Source organism: Eutrigla gurnardus, assembly GCF_963514095.1.
Source record: "Eutrigla gurnardus genome assembly, chromosome: 20".
Taxonomy (NCBI): domain Eukaryota; kingdom Metazoa; phylum Chordata; class Actinopteri; order Perciformes; family Triglidae; genus Eutrigla; species Eutrigla gurnardus.
Genome location: NC_139931.1, coordinates 10,880,606 through 10,893,807, shown reverse-complemented (window position 1 = coordinate 10,893,807; position 13,202 = coordinate 10,880,606). Strand labels below are relative to the sequence as shown.

At 47.2% G+C, this 13,202-nt stretch overlaps 1 protein-coding gene across 1 annotated transcript in view; it reads left to right on the top strand.

Annotated features, from left to right (window-relative positions):
* adgrl1a (adhesion G protein-coupled receptor L1a) overlaps positions 1–13,202 on the top strand; it is a 91,877-nt gene that overhangs the window by 37,870 nt on the left and 40,805 nt on the right. Inside the window, exons 3-4 of the mRNA XM_084037343.1 lie at positions 11,513–11,726; positions 12,942–13,051. Coding sequence (XP_083893469.1) covers positions 11,513–11,726; positions 12,942–13,051 — 324 coding nt within the window. The remainder of the gene's footprint in view (positions 1–11,512; positions 11,727–12,941; positions 13,052–13,202) is intronic.

The window sequence follows — 13,202 nt, the reverse complement described above, 5'->3', positions numbered from 1 at the left end:
TTTTCCATCTTAATTTGGCTGCTGTTGTAACACTGGATTTGAGTAGCGTATGCTCTGTTCAGTTGGACACATTTGGCCTCCGGCGCTGTGTTGCTTCCTGTTTGTGTGCGTGTGGGTGTGCGCATTTATGTGAAAATAATTCAACTATCTGCATGACCTGACACCTAGGGGGTATTAATAAGGCATTAATAATCAATTGACCGTTATCTGTATTCAGCCCCGAAGCACAGGCGCAACATTTGGTTTGATGAAATTACGAAAAACATTTTTTTTTCTAATAGAATCAGGCACACACACACATGCACACCCACACCGCCTTTTGGTGCTCCTAATGTTGGCAGCTGATTTTTTTGGTTGGGACATATTCTCTTTATTCCACTATTAGTGTGATCAGAGAGCAGGAGAGAATACGAAAAAAAAAATGAGCAAGGGGAGGTAGAATCTAAAGTAAGAGGGCAGGGCCTTTGATGTGACGAGAGCTGCTGAAAATCACTCTCGGGCTAATCAGAGCTCATTTGGAAACCTGCAGGAACATCACACATGGCTTCACAGTCTAATGTGTACCCCTGCTCCTCCTCCGTGTCCCAACTAATCTGCCGTGCTTTAACCTCGCTCTACTCCTGGCTGCACATTCTAATATTTACCCATTAACACTCACACCGTTATTCTCCTCTGGAACCGGCTCTTTAATGCAAATGTTCCGAGCGGCGCCTGAGCTTTGTGGACAGACCCACAAACCTCACTCGCCTATCAATCCCATCAGATCCCTGCGCAACAAACTCCCACTAACCCAGGCGAATAAAGTCATGTTCCTATTGGCATTATGCAAACCCCCCTCCACCTGCCTGGCCCGTCAGTCTCCCATGCAGTCTGACATGCGAAACCCTGACAAAGCGGAAGTCCCGCTGTTTCCACAGAATGCTCGAGAATGTACAACCCATCGTACGTAGCGTTGTTGTCCCGAAAGCCCATTAGGCTTGCTTAATGTGGCAGGCATTGCAGGCAGCTGCGTCGTACGTGATGAAGCCCTGACACAGAGCTTTCATTTAGCACAGCACAAGCATCGGTGTGTGTGTGTGTGTGTGAGTACACCAGTGTTGCAGACAATAATAAGGCCACTTGCCTGGCGTTTCAGTCTATAATGCATGTGAGGTGTGTTAATTTACATACATACTATGTGCGTGTGTGTGTGTGTGTGCAGCAAGTCCATGAGTGTGAAGTGAGTGCAACAGTCTGTATGGGTTTTTGCATTTGCAATGAGCGTGTTCACAAGTGTGTGTGTGTGTGTGTGTGTGTGTGTGTGTGTGTGTGTGTGTGTAAGCATTATGCCAGCTGACTGGTGGAATCTGTTCTCATCTCCCCTGTATTTAAGCCTTTGCTCTCAGATCAGTGGTGTGGAAAGGCCCCTGGTCCTTTAGTGCACACGCAGACATTTTTATCTGTCTTCCCCTCCTCTCCCCATCTTTTTTCCTCCCCGTGCCTTTTCTCCTGAACGGTGGTTATTATTTAAGGATGGGGGACTGGCTGTTTTTACACATCTTCTCAACAAAGTGCTTTAGTCTCTCGACCGTCCTTGGATGGCGACAATGTCTGAATGGGGACTGATCTGGATGCAATATTTTGCTTTCTATAATGCAGGGCTGGGTAGTTATTTTTCACGCAGGGCCCCATGAAGAATTCACTAGGCCTCTCCAAGCCAGATGTTTTTTTATGACTGAGCTGACAGTTATTTTCGGGTCTAAGTGTTGCTCAAAGTAAAAAAAATAAATAAAATACTTGACCTGAAACTACATCCAATATTTACTTTTTTGCACAGACGGTAGACTTTCCCGCAATACTGTAATATTAAAAAGATAATTTCAAAACTGCAACCTACTCACTAATTCATAAGAATTGATTCCCTGACAGGCTTGTAGCAATAAGATCTTGAGAGGAGGCAATAAAGCGATAGTGCTGCTAACCTTCCTAGTGTATGTGTACTTGGTTTCGTGTTGTATAATTTGCTGAACGGCATATTGCTTTAATGTGTGTTTTGTAAACTCTCAGCTCTACACTTTTGTAGCCATCAGATAGGTCTGGAAAACTGAGCACACTGCAGGCGGAGCGCTGGATTGTGAAGGGTGTTTGCCAATCAGAATCTGTTGACAAGTAAATGAGGTGAACTTTATAACCTGAAAGGCTCGTACGTGCTGCAACTGCTGGATTCTATGATTGCTTACTAATCATACTTTGATTTAATTTGTGAAGATTTTTTTTAAGTGTATCACCACCAGAAACAACAGTACAGTTTCCTTTTATAAAACACCATGTGTTTATAGACCATCAGTATCTAGTTACGTGTGTATTCATAGCGACAAGTAAATGCTCTCTGAAAATGACCTTTTGAATATGTTTTACTATGATTCCTTTCTTTGCCATAAAGCTGAAATCCACAGGCTTCACTGAGACTAATTGCTAATCTTGCAGCTTGTGTATATTGCTGCGGATCATTTGGATTTTGCAATAAAAAACTGCTGTAAAGCCTTTTTCCCCCTCCTTCCCTTTCTCGCGTGCGTTCTCAAGCTTCCATCGCCTCTCAACAGTTGCTGCATCCTCACTCGCCTCTCATTTTCGGCTTTCTCTCCCCTAACACCTCAGCTATTACTCCCCCTTTCTGTGTCGTGATGTCCTTTTGTCAAAAGAGCCTCTCTCTCTTTCTATTCCTTCTACCCTTATTTTCCTATGCTCTTCCTTTTTCCACCTTTCCTCGTCTGACCATCACCTTATCCCACTCTCCCTCCAGCCTGCCTCTTCCAGTTCCAACCCCCCTGGCTCTGCTTTCCTTCCCTTCCCTTCTGGCTACTCTGTTAACGGGGACATCTCTTCTTGTTATCATTCCCTCCTTCCCCTTTCCCTTCGCCTCTCTCCGTCGTTCTCCCGTCTCTCATTTGCTACCTCCTCTGCTCCCTACCTGGTGCTGGGGGTTGCTTTGCTCTTCAAAGCCCTTGGCTGAGAGCAATAGATCACAGAGAGGCCTGTGTGAGTGAAAGGTTAATGGATGGCCTTTGAACATATATTGGTAGTCGGGGGCGGGCGGGAGAAGGAGGGAGAGGCCAGGGCGGAGTGGCGGTGTGTTCTTTTCAAACCCTCCCTTTGAAGATGACGCAGGCTGCTCTCCTGTATGCAGGGGCGCCGCCTTTTTGTTTATCCATTCGCTCGCGGCGTTGGTGCACGTGTGTTTGCGCGCGTGTGCCCATTTTGTTTGTGTGTTTGCGTTTGCTTGTAGTCGTGTGCGTCGGGGGGTGCGTTGGTTTGTCTATATTGATTTGTGTACCGCAAACAAGCTCCCACATAAAGGATCGGGGGACGCGTTCCTGTTTGTGCAGTCGTGTGACTGTGCCTCTTTTCTCTCAGGGCCTAGCTGCGTAACTTTGAGGCTTTTTTAGCCGTGAAGGACTGTGTGTGTGTGTGTGTGTGTGTGTGTGTGTGCGAGGGCACGTTTTACCCGCCATGTGGAGACATAAACCTGATGACACAGTCATAATGTGGAGACTCGCCATTTTGGGGGGGGGGACTAAATGGGCATAATTGCACGACCCCATAAAGTATATCATTACATTCTAGGAAATGAAAGCCAATGTAATGTCCCCAAAAGTCATGGAAACACAACGTGCGTGTGCCCTGGAGTGCTGGTTCATGAGTGCCAAGCATGTCATGTGCTCGTGAGAGAGAGAGAAAGTGTGTCTGCATTTGCTTCTCGTGTGTTTTGCGGACTGCAGATTGATAATTACCAGCAGCTTACGGCCGGCAGCCAAGGGCAGAGAGTGTGGGAGAGAGAAACGCATGCAGAGAGATGGATGAGTGGAGGGCACGCAAAAAAAAACTGTGAGAGGGGGTGAAGGAGAAGAAAAGGATGGGAAGGGAAGCGGGGAAAACTGGAGGTGAAGGGTCGGGACGGGAGGGAGGAAGGGAGACATGGAAAGAACGAGGGGAAAGCGAAGAGGACGGGTGGGGAGGGTAAATGAGAGCGTTTCCGGGTGGATGAAATTGGATGAGGGATCGAGGGATGTTGCTGAGGCGAAAAAGGAAAAAACACACGAGTGGAGGTAACATACAGCATACTGTATGTTCAATGCACTGCAGGTGAACAAGATGGCATACCAGAAAAACAGGGATTCATTCGCATTTTACAGCCAAATATCGTCTGTAAAAATGTATTTTAAATGTGTATGTATGTATCTATATATTTAAATAGATACACAGATATGATTCGAGCTTTGCGACATGCAGCATCATGGCTGGAAGTAACCATCACAGGATGGGTACACAAAGGGATGGACATGATCAGCAACAATACTCAGGTAGGCTGTGACGTTTAAACAATGCTCAGTTGGTATTAAGGGGCCCAAAAAAATGGTCCCCCAAACCATTACAACACCACCACCACCAGCCTTATACAAGGCTGGATGGATCCATGCTTTCATGTTGTTTACGCCAAATTCTGGCCCTGCCATCCGAATGTCACAGAAGAAATCGAGACTCATCAGACCGGGCAATGTTTTATTGTCCAATTTAGTAAATAGTAAAGCCCGGGTGAATTGTAGCCTCAGTTTCCCGTTATTAGCTGTCAGCAGTGGCAACCAGTGTGGTTTTCTGCTGCTGGACCCATCTGCTTCATGGTTTGACGTGTTGTGCGTTCAGAGATGCTCTCCTGCGTACTTTCGGTCGCAACGAGGGGTTATTTGAGTTACTGTTGCCTTTCTATCAGCTCCAACCAGCCCGGCCCGTTCTCCTCTGACCTCTGGCATCAACGAGGCATTTTTCGCCCAGAGAATTGCCGCTCAATGGATGTTTTAGAGAGATGGTTGTGCGTGACAATCCCAGTAGATCAGTAGAGCTGCTGAAATACTCAGACCAGCCCGTCTGGCACAAACAACCACTTGACCATGTCTACGTGCCTAAATGCACTGAGTTACTGCCATGTGATTGGCGTGCAGTTGAACAGGTGTACCTGATAAAGTGAGTGTATATATTTTATTTTATGAAAAGCACAGGAGCACTTGTAGATACCTACTTCCAGGCAGATCGATCACCTCATAAATATGCACAGTAAAAATACACACAAACACACACACACACACACACACAGTCCACATATCCAAGCCTTTGGCTTAGTGTATAAGGAGGTTAATTAAGTGTCTAATGCAGTGGCAGGGCTGGGCTTTGACACTCATCTTTCTTAACTGGTCTCTGAATGCGACTTGCAACTCTTCCAAATGCACACACACACACACAAACACACATCTTCCTGACAGCAGGCCTTGCATGTTACTCACCCAGTCCTCCATCTCTCCTTCACACTTTATTTCTCACACTCCCTCCCTTTTTCTTATCACTTTATCCTCTTCAGCCTCTCACCACCTTCCTAACTTTCCTCTCTCTGCCTCGCTCTCCCCCTGCTTCTCTCTTCTCCCCTCACCCCTGCGGCTGTTTCCCTGCATCACCTGCAGTTTTACTCCACCACAATGTTTATATGAATCTATGTCTGACTCACTGTCTGCTGGCCTGCCTCTCGTGATATGTGCTGCAAACAGACAACAGAATAGAGCTGTGTTGGGCCTGTAGCACAGCTCCTGTCCCCGGGGAGATGGAGGATAGTTTACACCAGGTGAATCTCCTACTTTTTAGGCAGGCTGATTTTTATTTTGGGCTATGCTGTTTCCCCCCGCCGAGGCGCTTTTATTGCATAATTAGGCGCCAGGGCCAGCAATGAAGTTGTTTGACAGTATGAGCACGTCCCGTCTCGCCTCCTTCCTCAAGTGTGTGTGTGTGTTGCTCTGTGTCTCAGTGGCTTTTTAACTGCCTGTCTTGATCTCTTTGCTATGCCTGCTAGTTTCCCCCGCCAGCAAAGTTTGTCAACACACACCGCTAGTTCCTGAGGTTGCAGGGGGATGAGGGTTAGGGCTTGTGTGTGTCTGCCGGCAAGACTTTAGGTGTGTGTGTGTGCATCATTGCAAATGCATTAGTATGGGTTGCGTGTGTGTGTGTGTGTGTGTGTGTGTGTATCGGGGGCACGTTTAATTCTCTTGAATGATGTAATGTTATGGGCTGTGCTGTAACTCAGTTCAGTAAGAGGGCTACCAGGAGAGAGGCCCCCGCTGAGTGGATCAGAACAATAGGAGGTCCTCTCTCCCACAAATCTGTCCACCTCACTCCTGTTATGTCGCTGACCTTTTGCCGCCACGAGAAAACATTGTCGTATCCGTCTATTGCCCGCATCTAGCTTGATGGTTTCTTCCCATTTGCACTGTTACCCTCTACCCTGTCTAATTTGCTCTGCCGTTCCGTTTGGCCCTCCCTCTGTGCGTTAGCTCGACTCGGCTCCATCACAGTGGATGTGTGTCATTTTGGCACTGCTTTGCGTTCTGACCTTACAGCACGACTGGTGACTCCCCATACAGTCGCTCCTCATCTCATCTCTGTCTCCTTCGCCTGACAGGCGGAGGAGTCAGAGGAGATGAGATAGCATCCCAGCTTTGAGGCCAGTGCTACCCTGCCCCATCAATATACACACTGGCACACACACACACACACACACAGTCCCACAAGCTCACACAGCCCCCAACCCCTGCTCCCTCATGTTAGGCCTTTAGGTTTGTCTCAGAATGTCACTTTGTCACAACCCCTCAGCTTGAAGGCTGTCTAGGATGTGACAGCTCTGGCCGCATCGCCTCAGCTCGTCTGAGGTGACAGGCCACGCTCCAGCGAGTCATTACACTAACTCGCATCGCTAAATGAGTCGCTAAGATGCAGCACTAAGCTGATCAAGTACTGGAGATATTGGTCGGGATTATTCTACGCTAGAGAGGGATTCTCATCACTGATACCTCTCAGTTCTGTCCAACCACTGTACAATGACTCATCCTTCTTTGCCACGTTTACCAAGGGCCTAACCCGAAACTCACAAGGGACTTAGCTATTTTGTCCAATGCTCAATTCAAGGGCATGTGTAGATGTGTGCAGTATATTTTTATAGTAATATTACACTACTATCTCCGGGCGAAAAGCTGATATTCCCCTATTAACCTTAACGACACTCAAAGTTAATTTTAAGGACGGTGATATTACAAGAATCATACCTCATCAGAAGCATGCCCAGTGCCTCAACTACCGCTTGGCGAGAACACCGTCTGGCACTATGCTTCAATGATATGCTGATGAGTAACATTAGGAGCCGACTGCTGGAACAGACAGACAGGCTAACGGGCTGATCACATTTCGGCCCCCGAAAGACAGTCAGCCATCCAGCTAACAAGTCAGCCTGAGGGCCACGGAGCTCCACAAACATAATCTCTCTTTTGTGAGTCGATTGCAAAGTCGCTGTCATAATCTCTGGCTAGTGGCTACCTGTGAGGCCAAACCTTCTCACTCAATTATTTCTGTGAAAACATACTCTAGAGTGTCAGCGATAACACAGTTCAAGGTCACATGGTCGGAGTAAAAGCGCTTCTATGTTTGAAAGCACACGCCTGATCACGGAATGTTTTTGGTCATGTTTTAATGAAGAGGAATCTTTGTCTATCCATGCAGAAGTCTTCAGAATATTCTCTCTCCAAGTCAGTCTGGAAATACTGAACCAGATTTTCCCCTAGCATTACTTAAGTGCTCGTTGTTGCAGGTCATGCCTCCTCAAGTCTAAACTATGTTGAATCTTGGCAAGCTTTTGTAGACTCGGAATGGCAGAGAATGAATGAGTGTGTGCAAAGACTGGCTTAGCTTCTGCAAAAAGATGTTCTTGTCTGAGGGTCCAAGCATCCATCCACCCTCAGGCTTTAATTACTGTGTGAGGATAATGAGTCAAATCCAATCAGTTCTCTCTTTTGCTCTTAATTTGTATGGAGCTTCTATTATGAAGCCAACCGCTTCAGCCTCTCACACCAGCTGCCCTGGAGTGACACCAGGCGCCTGTGTGTGTGTGTGTCTAAGTGTGTGTGTCACCCGTTTCTTACACTCTACCACGTCTATGCATATCACCTCATAATTATCGAATTGGCACCTCCCGCTAACAGTATGTGGGCCAATTGGTAACCGTTTCTTGCGGTTGACAGGTATTAACACAGTTTTATATACCACGGGAGATGAGTCATAGTCTCACAGAGAGGGATTAGATCCACCTATACATATGGCTGCTGCTGAGAAAAACACTTTGTCATCCAGCTATTATGAGTCTGACAGGCACGACTAAATGTCCACTTGTGCATCTGTGTGTGTGTGTGTGTGTGTGTGTGTGTGTGTGTGCGCGTGTTGGCTGAAGAGACCCTGAAACCTTAATGGATTCCTGCAAAGCGAAGGACAATCGTAGCCCATGGCCAGTCCAAGCTTATCCTCTGCTCATCTCATCTCAGCTCAGCTCAGAGCCAGCCACGGCTCCAGCTAGGCCTCAGGCCATCTGGCTGACACAAAACCGCATACACACACACAAATACACACACACACACACACACACACAGACACACACACACACACACACACACACACCGAATCCCTGAAGTTAAGTGCCACGCTTGTTTGTGAATACGCTATTCAAAAATCTCTGCGTAAATCAGTATGTAAGGCGCATCCTGCTGTATTTACACGGTGTATTCCACCTTAAACCTGGAACTTGTCAAACACTGCAGGTGTGAAATATGTAGGTGTGAAATGTGATACAATATGGCAGGAGTAGGGAGCTGCAGTGGTGCCAGAAATAGGCTAGTTATGGTTGCTGTCAGCACTGAAGTGTGCTAGCTCAATAATGGCTGCGCTCAATTATGGCTAAATTTATACTTTAACAGGTAGACCAGAAAAAGAAATACCTGAAAAAGATAAGGGGTTCAGGTTCATATGTCATAATCTGCAGAATTGGGGGTTCTTTTCCATTAACTACCAGCAATGCAATGGTCTATTATCGATCAAAAACAGAACAAACAAAAATAGCCTTGTTTTAACTCAACCAACAGCCAAGAAATAAAAAACAACTGGCTCTATGGACTGTTTTGCACAAGAGCTGAGCCCTTCCACTGTAACTATTTGAATTAGTGCTCAGTGGCGTAGCAGTAGATGGCACTGAACAGCCAGAAATTGCTACCATATAAATTGTGTTTGGTATGTGAAGTATGTTTAACGCGTGGCCTGCCCCTTCCGATAAGGGTTAAGTGGAAGGAGTGTGATCACTCCTGGTGGGTGTCTCTGTTTTACACTACTCTTGGCTTACCCTGCAGTTCTAATCGCCGGCCAGCTGTACACTGCTGTGTACTTACACCACGGGGTAGTTAAGAGAACAAGGCCACACACTGACACAATGCATTGTAATCCCACTGTGACACCAAGACTCTGTGCAAGTATTTGTGTGCTCGACTGCGAATGGGCACACTCATCTGCCCAGCACGTCTGCCTATGTGCTAATTTGCTTGTGTGGGTTTTTTGCATTTGTGTGTGGATTTGTTTGTCTGGCCTCGCCTGCTGTTTGCATCTCCGTGTGCTTTAATTAGTATGCGCTTTTGCATCTAGGCCTTTGTGACTTGGCACTGGCACTGCGTGCTGGCGAGGCATACCAGATTTGAAGTCTGTGCGAGTCATTCAGCCTTAATGGCGTTAGTTACACAACTGAACTCAAGTCCCCGCTGCATATATGGGTAGCATTTAGAAATATGAGCAAGTCCGATGGCAGTGAATCATGTAGCGCACCGCTGCGGAGCATGTCGGGGATGACTGACGTTGACACTGACCCAGATGGGCACTCCTCCTGAATGGACAGCGGCTGAAACCTAAGCAGTGCTAGCTCAGTGTCAGGAAGAGAGAACAGCCCCGCTCTGTGGGTTTCAGCACTAACAGAAGTGGGGGAGAGGGGCTGACTCAGACTCCTCTGCTGCTGAGCCCGTCTGGCACTGGGAAATGCTGTGCAGTGAGAGCATCGGTTTATAAAGAACTTCTAAATTCCATGCTGCCTAAGTGGCACAAGCACTGCTCTGTTTAGATTTGACGTAATGCCCACCGTCAGCCTAAAGTGTGTCATGTTTCTCGTCACTGACAGTGGAGGGGGAAAGCTCAGTCAAAGCCCTCTCCTCCTTCAGGACAGCGGACAGCACCTTCCAGTCTCTGATGCAGCAGTTATTTCCCCCAAAAGGAGGTTTTGTCAGTTCAGGACCATGGACAGCGGCTCTCACAGTCGCTGGCATTAGTCTCAGCACAGAGAAACACTGGCTGTCCTTCAACACCACAGAATCCTTCACTGCCATATCACTCACTCTGCCTCTGCTTCTATTCCGTCTCCTTGCCCCTGTCTCCACCTGTGTTGTAAAGGAAGTTGGTGTGTGTGTTGTGTGTGTGGCTGAATATAGAGAAGTTGGATAGGTATGCAGTTATAGAGAGAGCTGGGTAGACAACAAGTGTTTCTCTCAGCACCTCTTAGCAGCCCTCTTTCATGCTACTCAGCCTGGCTGAGCGATTAACCCAGAGTACCCCGCTGTCCCTGCTAACCCTTCTCTACATAGAAGCCCACTGCTGGTCACAGTGGTGCACTGACATGCCTCAGAGACGGCTGATTAACAGCAGTGGGTGGGCAAATGGTGTACACACCAGAGGTCAAGGTGTACAGAGAGACTAATTCTCTTTCTTTGCTTGTTCTACCATGACTTCCTGTCTTATTCAGAGGAAACGCTAAAATGCAACTCTGACTAGGCATGAGACTATATGAAAACTTCATGATTATCATGGCAAAAATAATAGCGTTTCATGATATTATCCCAATAATAATCAAACTGTTAAAATGGAACATAAACATGCTGGAATAATGTTACATTTAGATACGAAACAAATATTTGTATTGCATCACAGAAGATACGAATAATTAAAATAATCTTAAATTTGAAAATTATCATAAATCATAAGGTCTTCCTGCATAAATAAAGGATTAATAAATAAAAATGTATTTTTCCCCCCACTTCTCTACCATGATAGCGAGTCACTCGACAATTACAATTACCACGATCAATATATTGTGTTTTGTAATCCCCATTCATGATGAAATCCTACATTATCTCTAACACCCAACTGAGGTGCAATACAGTAAAGGATGCTGGGATAGACACACAGTCCTTGCCTTGTGTGGGATTGACTATGATAAGCTGCTGCCTGGCTGTGTGTAGGAGTTTGTTAACGTTTGAAACTGTCACAGTTTATTTCACAAGTGGTGTGATATCTTATTGGAGGAGCTGGTAGGGCTGCAAATCCATCACGCCAACATGTTAGCTGCGATGTTCCAATGTGAAAACTGAATCAACAGTATTGAAACATTACTGGTCGGCGGAGGCGAGTCGATAGCAGCTCATTTGTGTTTTACATGAGGACAATAGGAACCCGTTTCATTCTGCCTGCTCTTGTCAAATATTATACATCAAATTTACAATGTGGTCGAATAACAAAGTGCCTCCTAAAAGTATTAAAGTTAATTGAATCATCAATAACTTTGCCTCTTGCCCTCTTTCCATTCCAGCTCTGAGCCGGTCAATGATGCCCTTCGGCTTGATGCGTCGAGAGCTGGCGTGTGAAGGCTACCCGATCGAGCTGCGCTGCCCTGGAAGTGATGTCATCATGATTGAGACGGCCAACTACGGCCGCACCGATGACAAGATCTGTGACGCGGACCCCTTCCAGATGGAGAATGTGCAGTGCTACCTGCCCGACGCCTTCAAGATAATGTCACAGAGGTAACTATTGATCTGTTTGGACCTTGTACGTGTGTTTGTACAGATGGAGCCTGTTATTGGCCGAGGAAACAAGATACTATTTCACAACATCATTCGTCCAGAGTTTCCTGCTTTTCCTCCTGAGGTGTTGATGTCTCGTGTGAAATACTGAACTCCTTGTTCTGTGCAGAACTCTGAGGCGTCTTGGCGAGACACGCACGCGTATGGCGATGTATTATGTGTGCACATTAACGTGCGTCTGTGTGTGTGTGTGTGTGTGTGTGTGTGTGTGTGAATGCGTATGCTTTGGATTGTTGCGAGTGTGTTTGTAGGGCTTCATACAGCTGCTCTCTGTGTTTGCACTCGGCAACTGCTTCCTCTGAGCTCAGATCAATGGAAGCCCTCGCCCAGCTATCCATCACGCATGTAATGGAGGCAAAGGGTGCTGGCTTGGGGAGACAGCAATGGAGGGGGGAGGAGGGGGAAGTGGCAGGGGGTGGAGGGGAGAATTGAGGGGGTAAAGGAAGGAGAGAGACTGCTCAAAAATGATGGGATGATAGAGTGAGTTCAGAAGAGATTTGAGATACGGTGGGAGTAAGAGAGACAGCACAGGGGAGAAATGCTAAAAGCTGGATCGGGGAGGATTATGTGATGAGAATGAGTGAGTGAGTGTGTGTGTGTGTGTGTGTGTGTGTGTGTGTGTGTGTGTGTGTGTGTATCTTCGGTGTGTTTATGCATGTTTCTCTGGGTGTGCAGACGTGCGAAGGCATGCAGCGATACAGTTTAGATGTAGGTGTTATGTGCATATGAATGTTTTCCGTGTGCATGTGGTGTATTTGCTTTAGCCCCTCACGTCCTTCCCTCTTCTCTCACCTCTAATTGCTCCCACTCACAATCCCCCAGGAGAGGAGCCTCTTACGTCACTCGCCCTCTCTATGCCTCTTCCCTCCCTCATTCCTTCTATTTATCCTTCAGCCCACTCCTGTTTCCCCCCCCCCCCCCCTTCCCTCTCAGTTTCCCACCTCCCCTCGGGTACAGCTGTCACATGATCTAGTCTAGTGTGAAATTACTCCCTTCCCTACCGTTCCCTCCATCTTTCAGAGCCTGAAGATGTTTTTTTATACCCGCTCCTCTTTGTCTTTCTTACAAAAGGCAGTTGTCATTTTTCTTTTATCACTTACTTCCTCCATTCTCTCTTTCACCTCCCTTCCTTGCCCTGTGTGTTTCCTCTCACAGGTGTAATAACCGCACCCAGTGTGTTGTGGTGGCTGGGTCGGACGTGTTCCCAGACCCCTGCCCTGGGACCTACAAGTACCTGGAGATCCAGTACGAGTGTGTCCCCTACAGTGAGTACTGAGACCCTGTCACCCCCCCCCCTGCAAACCTCCCCAACCCCCTCGCCCCATTCACCACCCCTCCCATCCCTGCCCTCCAACCCTACCCCCTCCCCGACCTGAGCCTCCAACCCCTTTTGAACCCCACAAAAACCCTCGACCA